Here is a 19,343-nt window from a genome sequence, read left to right on the forward strand (position 1 = left end):
TTACAATTTATTTATATATAAAAAAGATTTTTTGAATAAGCAATGAATCAAATGACATGTATTATAAATTTAGATATATTATTATTTGATTTTAGATTTTGACACAAAAATCTTCTGCATAATAATAACACTAATATTATGATTTTTATACTTACACAACAAAACAAAGTTACCTAAGTTCGAATATAAATTTACTTCCACAGTTCATCATATAACAAACATCTCTAGTTTAGTTCCATGTAAGAGACTTGATGAGCTTATTATTATCAACATAGGCATTTTGGTATTCGATTTATCGAAGCATAATGTGCTAAAGGTGTTCCAGTGTTGGTGTCTGCCGGATCCTTGTCTATCTTGTTATCGTTGCCTTACTAGAAGGATAGGAAGCTGCAGCGAATCAAACATGTATACGCAATCTTCTTCCGGTGCTGTCAAAGCACGTCAGTACTGATAAAAAATGGCAAGTAATTGTTCAATCACCTACTCCTTCCACGTTTGAATACGATGTATCAATATCAATATATCTTTGCGCGACCGAGTTGGAATTCAGAGCAAGGAGCAGCTTGCGTTTGAACAACTTACACAGCTGCTTGACTTCTCCCATGTCTCTACCCTCCACCCAAGCACGATCATGTCACAATGGATTTAATATGAAGGGCCAAATATGCACGCAATTTGCTCTCACAATATGAGATTTATTTAATCTCTTGGATAAGAATATATATACATTATTTAATATTAATTTGTTTAATCTACCCAAAAATCATGAGATTTTGACTTGTCAAAGGAATTGAGGTGCAATTGAAGCAAATTCTTACGTGACCGTTGAACAAAAAACACGTGTGGAATAATAGTATCTCAACTTCTTTGTCCATAAAAGCCCACGAAACCCTCATGCCTCGCCACACAATCCTCCGTCCACCTGTGCACTTCCTGCACAAGCTTCTCCATGGCCTCATCTCCATCCTTCACTCTCCTCCTCCTCTTTCTCTTCGCCACTGTTGCCATTGGGAGCAGCAGCCGTGAACACAAAGAGAAGATGACGCACCTCCACTTCTACTTTTACGACTACTACGGTGGCTCGAACGCGACCACCATCACCGTCGTCAGCCCTCCCGGCAACAACACCTTCGGGAGCATCGGGGTGGGCGAAAACATTCTCAGGGTAGGGCGTGAGTCGAGCTCCAAGCTCATCGGGAAAGCGCAGGAGCTCACCGTGCAGGCATCCTTGGAGAGTCCGGCCTACCTCTCGGCGCTAAATTTCGTGTTCACCGCCGGAAAGTACAACGGGAGCAGCTTCTCCATCTTGGGCAGGGCGGTGCTGACGGAGCCTAGGATGGAGCGGGGCATCGTTGGGGGCACCGGCAAGTTCCGGATGGCCCGAGGCTACACCATCAGCAGGCTCATCAGGTCGACTGGAACTACTCAGATGGAGCTTGTTTTTGAGTACGACGCCTACATCTATCACTACTGATGAGCTGCCGTCTGCTGCCTCTCATTGTTTGTTGCAATAAGGGCTGCTCAGCCTTGCGGCTTGTTCTACATCAATACTTTGCTCTTTCTCTTTCATACCGCATCGATGCCATTGGCTCGTGTACTCTATATCTTCTCTTTGTACCAAGTGATTAGTAATTAACAGTTGCCGCTAAAATTCTTACGACAAAGTAATAAGCAAGTTCGAGCATTCAGGAGACGTACAACAAAGAGTAGCTGAAGTAGAGTAAATAAGCTATGTCGTCAGTACTGTAGATGATGCCATTCGGCTACCTGCTCATGCTTGACTATCTCGGTCTTGTCGTCTCCACTTGAAAGAGGCTGCGTTGTCGTACAAAATTCTACGGTGAATCGAAGATGCCTTGTCAATCTACATCAAGTGCTGAAAATATTTGAAGTACTTCCTGGTGTGATTCCAGTACAAACTGAGAAACAAACACGATCACCAACTCTTTACAAGTTGGAATGTGACGTGGGACATCTGTTGAATCTGTTTTCTCTTTTAAAAAGTATGATCAAGCCACCAAAGAAGAGTCTGCAGTCGAAGGAAGAACGATCGACTGTCTTTTTCCGCCCGATGTCCTTTGGTCACTGTTCAACCAAGCTTTTCAAACGGAAAAGTCAAATCTACCTTCGCCTTGATGACTTGGTTGCCTTCATGATTCTGGATGGCCTTGTCTTCATCCTCTTCATCCCCGTTCTGTCTTATCTTCCACTTTATCTGTCATAAGAGGGAAGATGAGCCACCTTTACTTCCACGGTGGTAAGAGCCCGACCGCCGTCACCGATGTCAACCCTCCGGTGATAATGGCTCCTACATAAATCAAAATCATCGAACATGAGACTAATTCACATAATTTTCTATAATTTACATAATTTACATAATGTAGTAGATATTTTACATAATTTTCTATAATGGAGTCCAAATACTACTAAATATAAACGAAAAGAAAATATATACATATCCCCAGAGATATCTCCTCCCCAGTTCTGACATTTGGACTTTGTCAAAGGAGTCGAAGTCGGCTATCTTTCTCAATCCAATGGTGGCGGAGTCCAAACACAACTTCCGTGCATGAACACACAATACTTCTTTGTCTGAATGTATAAAAGCCCACAACCCCCTCCCCTCATGCCTCGCCACCCAATCCTCCATACTTCCTCCCACATCAGATCATGCTTGATTCCCTTAAACACAAATGATTAAGACAAAAGAAACGTTTAGCTTGTATTTAGAACACGATCCGACATAACTGAATGATTCTTTAAGGAAAAGATGGAAAGTCTATCCTCTTTTAATTGACAAAATGAAAAGAAAAAGAAACATCACTCCAAAACAAAATACGGGTAAAAGAAATTTCTTCTTCCGATGTAATTTCTTACAGGATATTACCTAAGATGTGCAATTTGATGATGTACGTTGATCTCTCATGAGCCATCCCAACCCAACTAATGTTGGCTTTTCATACTTTTTCTACGAAACGAGACAAGAATCCAAGAATTCGATCTACGCAACGAGACAAGAAAGCAAAACGCAGTTCTTGTCTAGCTTCTCTCTCGTTCTGATGAGAGAGAACATTGGTTTTTGACGCTAGCTTGTGCCGGTTTCATCTTTCTCTAATGAGCAATGATATCTGTGAATTTGTCAGCCATGATGCTGCACAGAGCGTGGATTTTATGCCTTGTGTTCTGCTTGTCCACCGTGGTCCCGGTTTTAGTCAAGACACGAGGTCGAAGATGAACAAAGGCGACGCAGTCATCGACGACACTCGGTACTACTCACCAACTATGTCCGCCAATCGAGAAGTTGGTGTTTGCACAGGCGGCCGTAAGGAAGCTTCGATCTAGCTTCCAAGCACATATGATACATCTAATCACTGACAAACCACTTGGCCTTTATCGACTCAATGTGTCGGGCTGATTCATTACATCCTGAGGACGGCAAACCTAAGGCATCAGCAGATCTTTTCCCGATCTCAGCCAACAGTCGCTTGAGGCCGCACAAGCGCCTCGGGGATGGGCCCTATTCATCAGCAAGTATACGAGCTTGAACCAAATTCAAAATTTCTAATAAGGAGATGGAGTATTGAATGAGTATATTTTGGCCTTTCGTGGTAACGAGCAGTAGCCACCTCATGACCAACGTTATGTACGTGCAATGACAAAACATATCGAAACTGACGGTGATGATAACCGTACACATACCATATCCTACATCAAGCCATCCGTGATGACCTAAAGGTGATACTACATAACTCAAAGCCGTGCAGGTGGGCTCGCATCGTGCTAAAAGCATGGGTCGATCTTCCGAGGTATCGTGGATCATTAAGAGCCTTGTATGTTCGACCCTTCGATAAACATATGTAAAAGACAATCCCTTCCCCAATGATAAGGGAGCACACCTTAAACACCTATATACTATCTCGAGCTTACTTAAATTTCTAAGGGTTGAGTCGGGAATCCCTCTCCCATGCGAAAAGTGTATTAAACATATTCATTACAACATCAACTTTAATCTTAATCAAGGATTAGAGACAAAGAATCATTAGTCATAAATGATAAAAGTTTTATGAGCACAAAAAATTCACCAATAACATCAACTAAAATCACTTGAATTCTTTAGAATAAAAGATAGAAAGCTACTGAGCACACTAGTCCTGGCATTGGTTCCTAAACATTGGTTTGCGTGAGCTGAACTAACCTAATTTTAAATTGAACCAACTTTAACCTACTTAAACTATTCTAAAAATATCATAAACCTGCTTGAATTAACTAAAACCGACCTAATTTGGATTCTATAATTAGGTGGTTGGCTATTATATTCAAAATTATGTAAAGAAAGGGGGCGCTGTTAAGGAAATCTAAAAAGGGGAGACATCTTCCAAGGAAAAGCCCAAAATATGTGCTTTTCCCAGAAAATCACCCAATCAAAATTCTATAACTTATGTCTGACTTTAATATTATTTTATACTTTCTAATATTTTATGCCCTCTTTAGGAATATGTCTCAGCAATATATATATGTATATATATATATATATATCTCGATCCAATAAAAAATAATCTATTTATTAAAAAAATAAAACTAAAAGGAAAAAAAAAGCACCATACCTTACTAGATATGCTCCCTCATCCCCTATGTAAATCTGACGACACTCCCCCTATTTATCTCAATCTTGATCAAGTAAGGCTCCATATGTGGGCTTGGACAAATTTGTGCCATCTCAAGAGAGAAAGGGCAAAATTGAGTGAGAGGGCAGCGTGCGCAGTAAGTGTGCAGATTGTAGCGTGCGGCGACATGCAGAGAAAAGAGGAGAGAAAAATAGAGAGAAAAAAATTAGGTTTCTGAGATTTCTACTTGACGATCGGTGGCCAAATGTTGTCAGTTTTGGCCCAAATTTTATGTGGAGAATCCTTGCAGTAAACTCTACAATCCTAACGGTGTTGATCTACAGTTTACCCTCTCTAAGGTACTTTCATGTGATATCCACTCTGTGAGACCTAGAATTCTCTTTTGAGGAGATCCATCGTACATGATGAAGATATGTTATTCTTGAGCCAAGATCTATGATCTTGATATTATTCTGATCCTCTAGTTATTCTAGAGAAGACCTACTGTAAACCTATTATCATTGATAGTGGAAGTTTGAGGTGGACTACGGTCCCGTGGTTTTTCCCACATTGGGTTTTCCACGTTAAAAAGATTTGGTCTCACTGTGTGATTGATTTTTGCTCTATTGTTTATGCTGTGCTGGTTGATATTTTCATTTGGATATTAAGTTGGTATTTTTGATGAGGAACCCATTTTGATACACAAAGAGGGAAAAGAATATTTCGCTTTAACAGGTTTCTTCCCAACAAGTGGTATCCGAGCAACAGGTTATTTGGTGCTAGTTTTTCTTGTGTGATTGAAATAGAGCAGTCAGATTGTATGATTAAATTGAACTAATCAAATTATTCAACTTGGAGGCGTATGATGGAAGATTTGCTTTATTGTAAAGATTTGTATAAGCCCATCAAGGTTAAAGATAAACCTTCTACTATGGACGATGAAGAATGGGGAGTTCAACATAGAAAAGCTATTGCCTATATTAGAAGATGGATGGATATAAACTTGCATGAGCATATTTCAGATGAAACCAGAGCTGATGTTGTTTAGCAAAGGTTAGAAAATCTCTTTGCGAAAAAGACAGTGGGAAATAGAATTTCTCTCCTCAAAAGGCTTGTAAATTTGAAGTATAAAGATGGTGGTAACATTGTTGAGCACATAAGCCTATTTCAGAGTCTTGCAAATAAGTTGGTTGCTATGAAAATGAATATAGATGATGAGATGCAGGGATTATTACTTCTCAGCTCTTTACCAGAAAGTTGGGAAACGTATGTGGTGACTATTTGTAACTCCACGCCAGAGGGGACTCTAACTATAGATATGGTTAAAGACAGTTTGCTAATTGAAGATGCCAGAAGGAAAGAACATGGTGAATCTTCTTCTGGGGCATTTGTTACTGAAAAATAAGAAAGACGTGGAAGAAGTCATAGCAGAAATCCACATGGATATAGAGGAAGATCTAAGTCTAGAAGAGATATCAAATGTTTTCACTGTAACAGGCCAGGTCACATGAAGAAAGAGTGTAGGTTTTGGAAGCGAGAACAGAATGAAATGAAGAAAAATGAGAAAGAGACCAATACAGTTGCTGCTGAAGGTAATATCACTATTGTCTGTGATGAAGGTTGTGTTAGCCTTGTAGCTCAGGACAGTAATTGGGTAGTTGACTCTGGTGCTTCATTTCATGTCACTTCTCATAGTGATTTCTTTAGATCTTACACTGCTGGTGATTTTGGTAATTGCTAGTTATAGGTGCCCAGCAAGCCAATCACGTGAGTGATGGCACGTGTGACTTGATACAGAATCTTTTTGCTTATTATATTTTGGCGTATATCACTTTATAACTATTGCATAAATGCATATATATATTATGATGTCCTTGGATTTGTGCAATGGGAATCGGATCGTGATAAGATCACGATAATGAGATCGATTCACCTTTAAACACATATCCTAAATAATCCCGGTCATAGGTTACTCGAGAGGGACATTGTGATAACCGGATAGACTGGTGTGCTGTATACCCGTCCATATGATGGATGCAGCTTGTCTCATAGCTGCTCGTGTAGGGACACTAGGGATATAGTACATGTGCTCATTGGAGAATGAGTTCACTGATTGATCCGCTTACGGAATGCTGGATGGTTGATGATGCCTTATTGTCAGACAGCGATTCCGTAGTCCTAGTGGTGTATCTGGTCCTTAGACTTGAGACACCAAGGATGTCCTGTATGAGTGCTCCACTCTTTGATACCAGACTTATAGGTTTGGTTGTCCCAGATCTAGTACAACTGGTCATTGGGAGTGGTAGTCGACCTTACGAGGGCTATTGAGTGTTGACAGAGGATCATCCACTCTCGGCGTCATGAGAGGAATATCCCATGTGTTCTTGCTCAGACAAATCCCTGGCCAGGGTCATTCGGGTTGAGAGAGAAAGAGTTCTCCGGGAGAATCCGATTAGAGCGAGACTTGAGTAAAAACCGTATGGGTCTGACAGCACCATGCTCGATATACGGTCTCTGGGATATTAGATGGATGAGGGACTATAGGTACATGGTAACTGAGGACAGACAGGTCCAATGGATTGGATTCCCCTGTATCGTCTAGGGACTACGGCGTAGTGGCCTAGTACGTCCGTAGTCGATGAGTCGAGTGAATTATTACAGAGATAATAATTCACTGAGTTAGAAGGAGTTCTGACAGGTATGACTCACGGCCAGCTCGATATTGGGCCTAGAGGGTCACACACATATGGTAGGCATTGCGATGAGTAGAGGTTCGGATATGAGATATCCGACGGAGCCCTTGTCTTATTGGATGCAGATCCAATACCCACTAGGGAAGGACCTATTAGGGTTTGACACGGGATCTCTATAAATAGGAGGGATTCACAGCCTCATAGGCTAGAGTCTTTGCTTGCCTTTCCTATTCTCCTCTCCCTCTCCACCTCAGAGTAGGCCTGGAGATTTGAGGAGCGTCGTCGCAACCCTGCTGTGTGGATCACCGCTAGAGAGGAGGACGTTTGACCTCCTTCACCCTCTCCTAAGGATCTGCAAGGAAATAGGGATATACGATCTCCCTAGGTAACACAATCTCTATACGCAGTTTTGTGTTTTGCGGATTTTTTGCGCACCAATCTTCGCACGACGACGAACTTTTTTTTGGGAATCGGGGATTTTGTTTTCTTGTTCTTCCGCTGCGCATATGATGTCGCCCCCCCATGATTTCCCAACAGTAATGTCAAAATGGGAAACAGTGGTACATCTAAAATTGTGGATATTAGAGATATTTGCTTGGAGACCAGTATTGGGAGCAAATTAATACTCAAAGATGTAAGGCATGTTCCAGATATTCGTCTTAACTTGATATCTACAGGTAGACTTGATGATGAGAGCTTTGCACATTATTTTGATGATAGTAAATGAAAACTCACTAAAGGTTCTCTAATTGTGGCAAAAGGAAAGAAGATTAACTCTTTTTATATCATGGAAGCTAAGCTACACAAAGGAGAGATTAATGCAATTCGAAAAGGTGAAAGTATAGATCTTTGGCATAAGAGGCTTGGACATATCAGCGAGAAGGGACTTCAAACTCTTGCTAGAAAACAGTACTTACCAGAGTTGCAAGGTACATCTCTTAAATCTTGTGATCATTGCTTAGCTGAAAAAACACATAGAGTTGCATTTCAAACATACCCATCATCTAGAAGATCATATGTTATTGATTTAGTTCATACTGATGTCTGTACTATGCAAATTAGAACTCTTGGATATGCTCTTTATTTTGTTACTTTTATTGATGACCATTCTAGAAAAGTTTGGGCTTTTGCTTTGAAATCTAAAGATCAGGTACTCGATGCTTTCAAGGAGTTTCATGTCAGTGTTGAAAGAGAAACTGACAGAAAACTAAAGTGTATTCGATCAGATAATGGTGGCGAGTACAGGGGTCCTTTTGAGAATTATTGCAGGTTTCATGGTATCAGGCTTGGGAAAACAGTTCCTAAAACTCCTCAGCAGAACGGTGTGACAGAAAGGATGAACAGAACCATTGAAGAAAGGATTAGGTGTATGCTTTCTCACGCCAAGTTACCGAAGTCATTTTGGGGGAGGCTATGAGAACTATAGTTGACCTGATAAATCTTTCTCCATTAGTTCCTCTGCAAGGTGATGTTCCAAAGAGATTATGGAGAGGAAAAGATATATCTTATAATCATTTGAGAGTATTTGGGTGTAAAGCATTTGTTCATATTCCCAAAGATGAGAGGTCCAAGCTTGATAATAAGGCAAAAGCATGTATCTTCTTGGGATATGGTCATGAAGAGTTTGGGTACAGATTATGGGATCCAGTGAACAAGAAGATTATTAGAAGCAGAGATGTTGTGTTTCTTGAAGACCAATTGTTTGATGATGGTGATAATATTGAGAAGCCAGAAACCTCTATTTATATTCCTTGGAGTTTGGGTCCAGTTTCTTCATCTGTAGTTCATGATGATCATGGGGGAGATGAACAAGAAGATCATGGTGAGAATGTAAGTGATGATACACCTACAGTTGATTATGCTGAACCAACTGAACAAGCACCTCCACTACCAGTTGAGATTCCATTGAGAAGATCCACTAGAGAGCGACAACCCTCTACCAGATATCCTCCACATAAGTATGTTATGCTTACTGATGGGGGAGAGCCAGAAACTTACCAAGAAGCTATTCTACATGAGAATAAGAATGAGTGGGTTAAAGCCATGCAAGAAGAGATAAGATCCCTGCTTGAGAACCATACCTATGACTTGGTAAAGTTGCCTAAAGAGAAGAAAGCTCTCAAGAATAAGTGGGTTTATAAATTGAAGACTGAAAACAATAGCTCACAACAAAGATACAAGGCACGATTAGTTGTGAAAGGATTCAGTCAGAAGAAAGGTATTGACTTTGAAGAAATTTTTTCTTCGATTGTAAAAATGTCCTATATTCGAGTTGTTCTTGGTTTGGCTGCCCGTTTGAATTTAGAAGTTGAGCAACTTGATGTAAAAACAGCATTTCTTCATGGTGACTTAGAAGAAGAAATTTACATGGAGCAACTAGAAGGTTTCAAAGTCAAGGGAAAAGAAAATATGGTATGTAAGCTTAAGAAAAACTTATATTGACTCAAACAGGCACCTAGACAATGGTATAAGAAGTTTGATTCCTTTATGATGAGCCAAGGGTATGATAGAACCACATCTGATCATTGTGTGTTTATGAAGAAATTTTCAGATGATGATTTTATTATTTTACCGCTATATGTTGATGATATGCTGATTGTTGGCCATGATGTTGGAAAAATTGGAAAGCTTAAAAGAGAGCTAAGTAAGTCTTTTGCCATGAAAGACTTAGGATCGGTGAAACAAATACTTGGCATGAAGATTCTTCGTGATAGGAAGAAAATGAAGATTTGGCTATCTTAGGAGACTTACATTGAAAAGGTTCTTGAAAGATTCAACATGAGTAAAGCCAAAGCAGTTTGTTCCCCACTTGCAGGTCATTTCAAACTTAGTTCGAAACAATGTCCTACAAGTGAGAAAGAAAAAGAAGAAATGTCCAGAGTGCCTTACTCATCTGCAATAGGCAGTTTGATGTATGCTATAGTTTATACTAGGCCAGATATAGCTCATGTAGTTGGAGTTGTCAGCCGATTTCTCTCTAATCCTGGAAAAGAACATTGGGCAGCAATGAAATGGATATTAAGATATATAAGAGGTACTTCCAGGTTGTGTTTATGTTTTGGCAGTGATGAACCTATGTTAGAAGGCTACACAGATGCAGACATGGTAGGTGATACTGATTCCAGGAAGTTCACTTCAGGATTCTTGATGACATTTGCAGGAGTAACAGTCTCTTGGCAGTCTAAGTTACAGAAGTGTGTTGCTCTATCAACCACAAAAGCAGAATACATAGCAGTTACTGAAGTCTGCAAGGAAGCTTTATGGATGAAAAAGTTTCTATAGAAATTGGGCTTGAAACAGGAAGTATATACTGTTTACTGTGACAGTCAGAGCGCCATTCACCTCTCCAAAAATTCAACATACCATTCTAGATCCAAGCATATTGATGTGATATATCACTGGATTCGTGATGTGCTTGAGATGAAAGAATTACAGTTGGAAAAGGTGCATACCAATGAGAAATGTTCAGATATGTTGACAAAGTCTTTGCCTAAGGAGAAGCTTGAAGCATGTAGGCGAAGAGCGGGCTTGGTACAGCCCACCATATGAGCTGTAGGGGGAGAATGGTTGGATCCAGCCTATATGTGGGCTTGGACAAATTTGGGCCATCAGCCCAAATCAAAGAAATTAAGAGAGAAAGGGCAAAATTGAGTGAGAGGGCAGCGTGCGCAGTAAGTGTGCAGATTGTAGCGTGCGGCGACATGCAGAGAAAAGAGGAGAGAAAAATAGAGAGAAAAAAATTAGGTTTCTGAGATTTCTACTTGACGATCGGTGGCCAAACGTTGTCAGTTTTGGCCCAAATTTTATGTGGAGAATCCTTGCAGTAAACTCTACAATCCTAACGGTGTTGATCTACAATTTACCCTCTCTAAGGTACTTTCATGTGATATCCACTCTGTGAGACCTAGAATTCTCTTTTGAGGAGATCCATCGTCTGATCCTCTAGTTATTCTAGAGAAGACCTACTATAAACCTGTTATCATTGATAGTGGAAGTTTGAGGTGGACTACGGTCCCGTGGTTTTTCCCACATTGGGTTTTCCACGTTAAACAAACAGGGAAAAGAATATTCTGCTTTAACAGGTTTCTTCTCAACAGTTCCATGCCTTTTGCATTCAACCATTTTCTACTATGGTTCTGATAATACGAGCCGCCATACTAAGTTCAACATGAGCAGCTGGTTTGGTTACCAGAGTGGTCGCCTTGATGCTTGTGTTGAGCTTGCTATTGGCTTGTGTTATCTATGAAAGAAAGAAGACCATAGCAGGCAAGAGATGGATGCGGAGGACATCAACTATGACGGCATGAGTTCGAGAATGAGAAAGGGCCAATTAGACGTTGACTTACAAAGAGCTGGCTATCGCAACAAGGGACTTCTCGTAGAGAGAAAGCTAGGGAAAGTAGATTTTGGATCTTTCTGCAAAGGCTAATGAATTGAAGTTTGAACTGGTGATCAAAAGGATCTCCAAGGGGATGAAAGAGGAAAAGAAATATCTGAGCTCAACGCCATTAGCTGGTTGAGGCATTGGAAACTCGAGCGGTGCCACAACCATTATGAGTTCTTGCTCGTCTACGAGTTCATGCCCAATGGAAAGTTCGATTCCTACCTCCACAGCGCCAAGAATCACTTCGATGACTGGTGAGGCATAAGGTCACCCTAGGCTTGGTCTCTACATTGTGCTACATCCACCAAGGGTGGGAGCATTGCGTGGTGCACTGCAACATCGATCAAGCCCAATAACTTTATGCTGGATTCGGCATTCAACGCCAACTTGAACCTTGCAAGAATCGTGGACCATGAACGTGACCTGCAGATGACAGCTTTCACAGGGACGAGGGGCTACATGGCCCTGAATACTTCTTCACCAGCAACGCCAGCAAAGAGTCGGCTGTCTATAGCTTCGAAATGTGACATTGGAGATTGCTTGCAGAAGGACGAAAGAACCGATGGAGCACCCGAGCAAGGTGAGATTGGTCGAGTGGTTGTGGGAGCATTAACGATGCTGGAAGTAGCTGACAGACAAAGAATGATGGATTTGGGTGCTGCATCGGTTTTATAAGTACATGATGACGGTGGATTTTGTTAAGAATTGATTCATACTAGTTATCTAGGTAGTTATCATATTCTAAGTAGTTTTAGACATGTTTTAAGAAGTGCCCCATGATCTAAAAATTATAAAATAGTTCCTATACTTAACTCAATCATAAGTGACATTATCTTGGAAAATTATAAAATAGTTATCATTAGGTCCTATAAATAAGATCATAGCTCGTGAAACAAGATAGAAAGTTTGTGTGCACTTGGGAATATCTTGTAAGTGTTATTATCTTACCTCTTATTAAATACTTCATCGATTTTCTTGATCGAAAAGATTTTTTTTAATTACATAGTAGTATTCTGTTTTTATCGTTTCCTTGCTCCTTCAACTGTTCGATAAAAGGTTTACCTGCTGACGTTTTATTCCTGCTCGACCAATGTCGTACGTCTGGCACTCAGCTTCATATCACTGCTCTCCTTCACGTACGTGCGCAAGCACTAGCGGCCGTTCACAGGCACCTCTTCCTCCCTCACCTTCAGCCCTCATTCTACTTGCTGAGGGGCCAACAACAAAGTGAAGTCACCAAGTTCTACAATAAATTTACTTTCACAGTTCATATAATATCTCTAGTTTAGTTCCAAGTAAGAGACTTAATCTGCCTATAAAAACTTGATGAGCTTATTATTATGAACTTAAACATAGGCATTTTGGAATTTGATTTAGCGAAGCCCAATGTGCTAAAGGTGTTCCAGCACTGGTGTCTGCTAAAGGTGCTAAAGGTTATTGTTACCTCTGATAGAAGATAAGATTTCCTCAACTATATGAGAAAATCTCTTTATTCTATTAAGGAAAATCCTCTATTTTATTGAGGGAAATCCTTTCTCCTAATTTGTATAAATAGGAGAGAAAAATCCTTCCTTGTAATCTGTATAAATAGGAGAGGAAAATCCTTCCTTGTAATCTGTATAAATAGGAGAGGAAAATCCTTCCTCGTAATCTGTATAAATAGGAGAGGGAACATGTTAATATATTGAAGAATTTTCATTTCTTCAATAAAGCTTCTTCAATAATTGTTCTTATCTTCTATTCTTTTCTTCATGATATCAGAGCAGTGAGAAAAGCGAAGTTTCGCTCTTGCCTTTGGCTAGCGACCAACGTCGTTGAGAAAAGCGAAGCTTCGCCCTTGTCTTCGGCCAACGACCAACGCCGCTGCAGCCAACATTCCTAAGAGGCTCCATGGCCAATTCTCATCTTCCTCACCGCGGTAGCCTTTGCTGCCTTCGCTGATCTACCAACAGTTTGTAGACTTAAGGAGAACGAAAGGCGAACTTAAGGAGAACGAAGGGAATGCCTGTGCCCTCACAGCAACAACAATCACAATAGTAGCAGCGATCTGCTCTTGCCCTACTCACGAAGTCTCTTGCTTGTAAATCATTCTTTGCATCGATCCAAGATTGGTATCCTTATCAAGAGCACCATCTTGCAGGGGCATGATAGAAGATAAGATTTTTCCAACTATATGAGGAAATCTCTTTATTCTATTGAGAAAAATCCTCTATTTTGTTGAGGGAAATCCTTTCTCCTAATTTGTATAAATAGAAGAGGGAACATGTTAATGTATTGAAGCATTTTTCATTTCTTCAATAAAGCTTCTTAACTTTTTCAATAAAGCTTCTTTAATAATTGTTCTTATCTTCTATTCTTTTCTTCAGCCTCTACTCGAAGGATGACGACCTGCAGAGGAAGCTGCAACGAATCAGACATGCATACACAATCTTCTTCTGGTGTTGTCAAAGCACGTCAGTACTGATAAAAAAATGGCAAATACTTGCTCAATCACCTACTCCTTCCACGTTTGAATACGATGTATCAATGAATCTGAGTTTAAATTCAGAGTAAGGAGCAGCTTGCGTTTGAACCGAAGAATTGAGATGTTATGAAAGAGAAAATTTTTATTCACTGAACAGATGAATATTAATTATAAGAAGCATTCTCGCTTGTGAATCCCGAGTGAGAAGCATTCTCTAACCTGTTTTCTCTTTTGTAGGTCCTAAGAGACCATAGGGAGTCTCACCTTTACGGACATACAAGAGTGTCGCATAACTTAGACAAAATTAACTAAGTTCGTGACAGCTTATTGGGAAAAACTATTATAGCAGAATAATTTTTTTCCCTCTTTGTGTATCAAAATAGGTTCCTCACCAAAATACCAACTTGCTACCAAAAGTAAATATTAACTAAAGCATCATAAATAGTAGAACAATGAATCAATCACAAAGTGAGATACTAAATTTTTACATGAAAAATCAAATGCGGGAAAAGCTATGGGACCGTAGTCCACTTCAAACCTTCACTATCACCAATAATGATAACATGTTTATAATAAGTATTCTCTAGAATAACTAGATGATCATAATAACATCAAGAACATAGATCTTAGCTTAACAATAATATATCATCATCACATAGATGTATTTCATGAAAGAAAAAATTTAGGTCTCACCAAGTAAGTATATCGGAAAAGTACCTCAAAGAAGACAAATCTTAGATCGGCACAGTTAGGATTATAGAGCTTATTACAGGAATTCTCCTTATAAAATTTAAGCTAAAATTGATGAAATTTAGCCACTTGATCATCTAACAAAAGCCTCAAAATCTAATTTTTTTTCTATCCTCTCTTTCTTTTCTTTTTTTTCCTTACATCGTTTCCACATTTCATACGTATGCCTCATGCCGTGTACATCTCCACTTCCCTTTCTTCCCTTTTTTTTCTTTTTTTTAATAAATTAGATTTGGGCTCAATGCCTAAATCATCCGGTCTAAGCCCACGTATGGGCTGGACCCAACATCGCTATCATGATTAATCAAATTAGGATCTTCTATCATGCTCCCGTAAGATTGAGCTTCTATCAAAGATACCAATCTTGGACCGATGTAATTGAAATGTTTTACAAGCGAGAGGCTTTGTGAGGGAGTCTACTAGTTGATCAGTAGTATGTACATGAGAAACATGTAATTAATATTTGACAACTTAATATCTGACGAAGTAAAAGTTGATAGCAATGTGTTTCATACGTGAGTGGAACACTAAATTGGTACATAGGCAGGTGGCACCATCATTATCACAGTATATTGTAGAAGTAAATTTGGAGTCAATGTCAAGTTCCTATAGTAGGTTGGTGATTCAATTGAGTTCTGTAGCAATGGTGATAATGACTATGTATTTAGCTTCAATGGTGGACTTTGTGATTGTTTTCTATTTCTTGGAACTCCAACTGATTGAATTTGCTCTAAGAAAGATATATAGGCTGACGTAAATGTTCTATCATCAATGTTACTTACCCAATCAACATCGACGAAGGCATGGAGATGAAGTGATGAGTGTTTACAAAGAATAAGTCCATGATTAAGAGTCTCTTTTAGATACCGCAAGACTCGTTTTACTGTAGACCAAAGCGTAGTGGAGAGTCGATGCATAAATTATGATAATTTATTGAGTGTAAATGAAATATCTGAACGTATGAAGTATAAGTATTGTAAGGAGTCAAATACTTATCGGTATTGTGAGATTCGTAATAAGCATACCATCATATAAGTTGAGTGATTCAATAGTAGAGAGTGGAGTGATAACTTCTTTGGTATTCTGCATGTTTGTCTTTGGTAATAGATCTTGAATATACTTCTTTTGATATATAAAAAGTTCAAAAGATGTAAATATTGTTTCTACTTCCAGAAATTAGTTTAAGATTTCCAGATCCTTGATAGAGAAATAATCTGTCAACTGCTTGAGAAATTTCTTAATCTCCATTAGATTATTGCTGTAATGATAATGTCATCCATATCCACCAGTAGATATATAGTACTTCCTTTTTATTATTATAGAAATAATGAGGTGTCCGACTTGGAGTCGATGAAGTCAGTTGATGCTAGAGTCGGGTTCAGTATATCAAGCTTTTGGAACTTGACGAAGTCTATAAATAACTTTCTATAGTTTACAAACATGGCTTGGATATTGATGGTGGATGAAGCTAGGAGACTATTGCATAAAGACATATTTAGTTAGGGTCTCCTATAAAAATACATTGTAAAATAATATATTATTATATTATTAATAATAGAAGCTAATTTTATAATATGCTTTGAAGCCACAAATCAAGTCTTATAATTATAAAATTTTATCTCAAGACTTGGTGTGGTCAGACTCAATTACTAAATTGCTAATGATACTTTATGACATATGTTGCTCTATACATTATGTATATAGTACTTGATAGTTAGAGAAAAGAGTATAGATATAACCAATATTAATTAATAACTTGAGTCACACTATATTAATTGCTAATATATTTACTAGGACTTGTAACCTTAAGTGTTTTAAAAAAAATATTCTTATGATTGAGTTTATGAACAAACCATAAAAGCTACGGTGATGCATATTTAAGTGAATATTATAATTGACATTTTTATACGTAAAGTTATTTGTTTCTACTATCATGTTCATATTTATGTATGTATATATTATAGTTGAATGTGATGATAAGATTGTCTTGACAAGATAAATTATATGAGTCATTTTAGACTACATTACGAAGGGCTAATAGTGTTATGATATATAGAAAGAAGTATGACATTGATGACATACAATCATTATAACTCATATTACTAGTCAGACTTAATCTAGTATTATTATATTTATTAGACATATTGGTTTATCTTTTTTTTTAATTCATGTGTGTATAATTAATTTTTAAATTTTAGAATCCAATTAAATAAAATTATTTTGAAATAAATTTTATTTTATTTATTTTTAATTTTGAACCCTTTTGTATCTTATTAACTAATAGGTCAAGTAAGAATATATTAGATTATTGAGTCCTATCTAATTAGGTAAGATATCTTATGGATATGATTGAGTTTTGATTATTAGTTAATAGAAAGGAAGTTTAATTATGGTAGGATTTTTAGGAGATGACATTGATGAGAGGAACTCTGTTAATAATACAACAATGGAAATGCAGATATGCAGATAAGAGGAGATAGGGATATACAACATGATTGAGAGATTACATATCTTCTATCATCTATCTTTGGTGACATGAACCAGTTAATGAGAGATTACATATATTCTCTCATATCCTCTTTATCCCTAAATATATTATTTATAATGGTCCGGATAGAAAGAAAAGAGAAAACGAGTCTAGTTCTCCTTACGGTCTACATTTTCTGAATAAGCATCGAATCAAATGACATGTACTATAACATAAAAATCTTGGGCATAATAATAACATTAATATTACGACTTTTATGCTTACACAACAAAATGAAGTCACCTAAGTTCTAATATAAATTTACTTCCACAGTTCATCATATAACATCTCTAGTTTAGATCCACGTAAGAGACTTGATCAGCTTATTATTATCAACTTAAACAGGTATTTTGGAATTCGATTTAGTGAAGCCTAATGTGCTAAAGGTGTTCCTGTGCTGGTGTCTGCCCGATCCTTGTCTATCTTGTTATCGTTGCCTCCACTAGAAGGATAGGAAGCTGTAGTGAATCAGACATGTATATGCAATCTCCCGGTGCTGTCAAAGCAAAAATGACAAATAATTGTTCAATCACCTACTCCTTCCACGTTTGAATACGATGTATCAATATATCTTTGCACGACCGAGTTGGAATTCAGAGCAAGGAGCAGCTTGCGTTTGAACAACTTACACAGCTGCTTGACTTCTCCCATGTCTCTACCCTCCACCCAAGCACGATCATGTTACAATGGATTTAATATGAAGGGCCAAATATGCACGCAATTTGCTCTCACAATATGAGATTTATTTAATCTCTTGGATAAGAATATATATACATTATTTAATATTAATTTGTTTAATCTACCCAAAGATCATGAGATTTTGACTTGTCAAAGGAATTGAGGTGCAATTGAAGCAAATTCTTACGTGACCGTTGAACAAAAAACACGTGTGGAATAATAGTATCTCAACTTCTTTGTCGATAAAAGCCCACGAAACCCTCATGCCTCGCCACACAATCCTCCGCCCACCTGTGCACTTCCTGCACAAGCTTCTCCATGGCCTCATCTCCATCCTTCACTCTCCTCCTCCTCTTTCTCTTCGCCACTGTTGCCATTGGGAGCAGCAGCCGTGAACACAAAGAGAAGATGACGCACCTCCACTTCTACTTTTACGACTACTACGGTGACTCGAACGCGACCACCATCACCGTCGTCAGCCCTCCCGGCAACAACACCTTCGGGAGCATCGGGGTGGGCGAAAACATTCTCAGGGCAGGGCGTGAGTCGAGCTCCAAGCTCATCGGGAAAGCGCAGGAGCTCACCGTGCAGGCATCCTTGGAGAGTCCGGCCTACCTCTCGGCGCTAAATTTCGTGTTCACCGCCGGAAAGTACAACGGAAGCAGCTTCTCCATCTTGGGCAGGGCGGTGCTGACGGAACCTAGGATGGAGCGGGGCATCGTTGGGGGCACCGGCAAGTTCCGGATGGCCCGAGGCTACACCATCAGCAGGCTCATCAGGTCGACTGGAACTACTCAGATGGAGCTTGTTTTTGAGTACGACGCCTACATCTATCACTACTGATGAGCTGCCGTCTGCTGCCTCTCATTGTTTGTTGCAATAAAAGCTGCTCTGCCTTGCAGCTTGTTCTACATCAATACTTTGCTCTTTCTCTTTCATACCGCATCGCTTCCATTGGCTCGTGCACTCCATATCTTCTCTTTGTACCAAGTGATTAGTAATTGACAGTTGCCGCTAAAATTCTTACGACAAAGTAATAAGCGTGTTTGAGCATTCAGGAGACGTACAACAAAGAGTAGCTGAAGCAGAGTAAATAAGCTATGTCGTCAGTACTGTAGATGATGCCATTCGGCTACCTGCTCATACTTGACTATCTCGGTCTTGTCGTCTCCACTTGAAAGAGGCTGCGTTGTCGTACAAAATTCTACGGTGAATCGAAGATGCCTTGTCAATCTACATCAAG

General features: G+C 39.0%; 2 protein-coding genes across 2 annotated transcripts; both read left to right on the top strand.

Annotated features, from left to right (window-relative positions):
- Positions 1 to 949: 949 nt before the first annotated feature.
- On the top strand, positions 950 to 1,474 carry LOC135620394 (pterocarpan synthase 1-like). Its single transcript, XM_065123318.1, has one exon. The coding sequence runs from the start codon at positions 950 to 952 to the stop codon at positions 1,472 to 1,474; it is 525 nt and encodes a 174-aa protein (XP_064979390.1).
- A 16,901-nt stretch (positions 1,475 to 18,375) lies between these two features.
- LOC135618222 (pterocarpan synthase 1-like) lies at positions 18,376 to 19,038 on the top strand. The gene has a single exon (XM_065119090.1). It carries the CDS (start codon positions 18,419 to 18,421, stop codon positions 18,941 to 18,943), a length of 525 nt encoding a protein of 174 aa, XP_064975162.1. The 5' UTR covers positions 18,376 to 18,418; the 3' UTR covers positions 18,944 to 19,038.
- The last annotated feature ends 305 nt before the right edge of the window (positions 19,039 to 19,343 follow it).

The sequence above is a fragment of the Musa acuminata genome, chromosome BXJ2-8 (genome assembly GCF_036884655.1).
Source record: "Musa acuminata AAA Group cultivar baxijiao chromosome BXJ2-8, Cavendish_Baxijiao_AAA, whole genome shotgun sequence".
NCBI lineage: Eukaryota > Viridiplantae > Streptophyta > Magnoliopsida > Zingiberales > Musaceae > Musa > Musa acuminata.

Bases quoted from the DNA above. Each gene is read 5' to 3' on its own strand.
- LOC135620394 (XM_065123318.1), top strand. From the start codon at position 950: ATGGCCTCATCTCCATCCTTCACTCTCCTCCTCCTCTTTCTCTTCGCC.
- LOC135618222 (XM_065119090.1), top strand. From the start codon at position 18,419: ATGGCCTCATCTCCATCCTTCACTCTCCTCCTCCTCTTTCTCTTCGCC.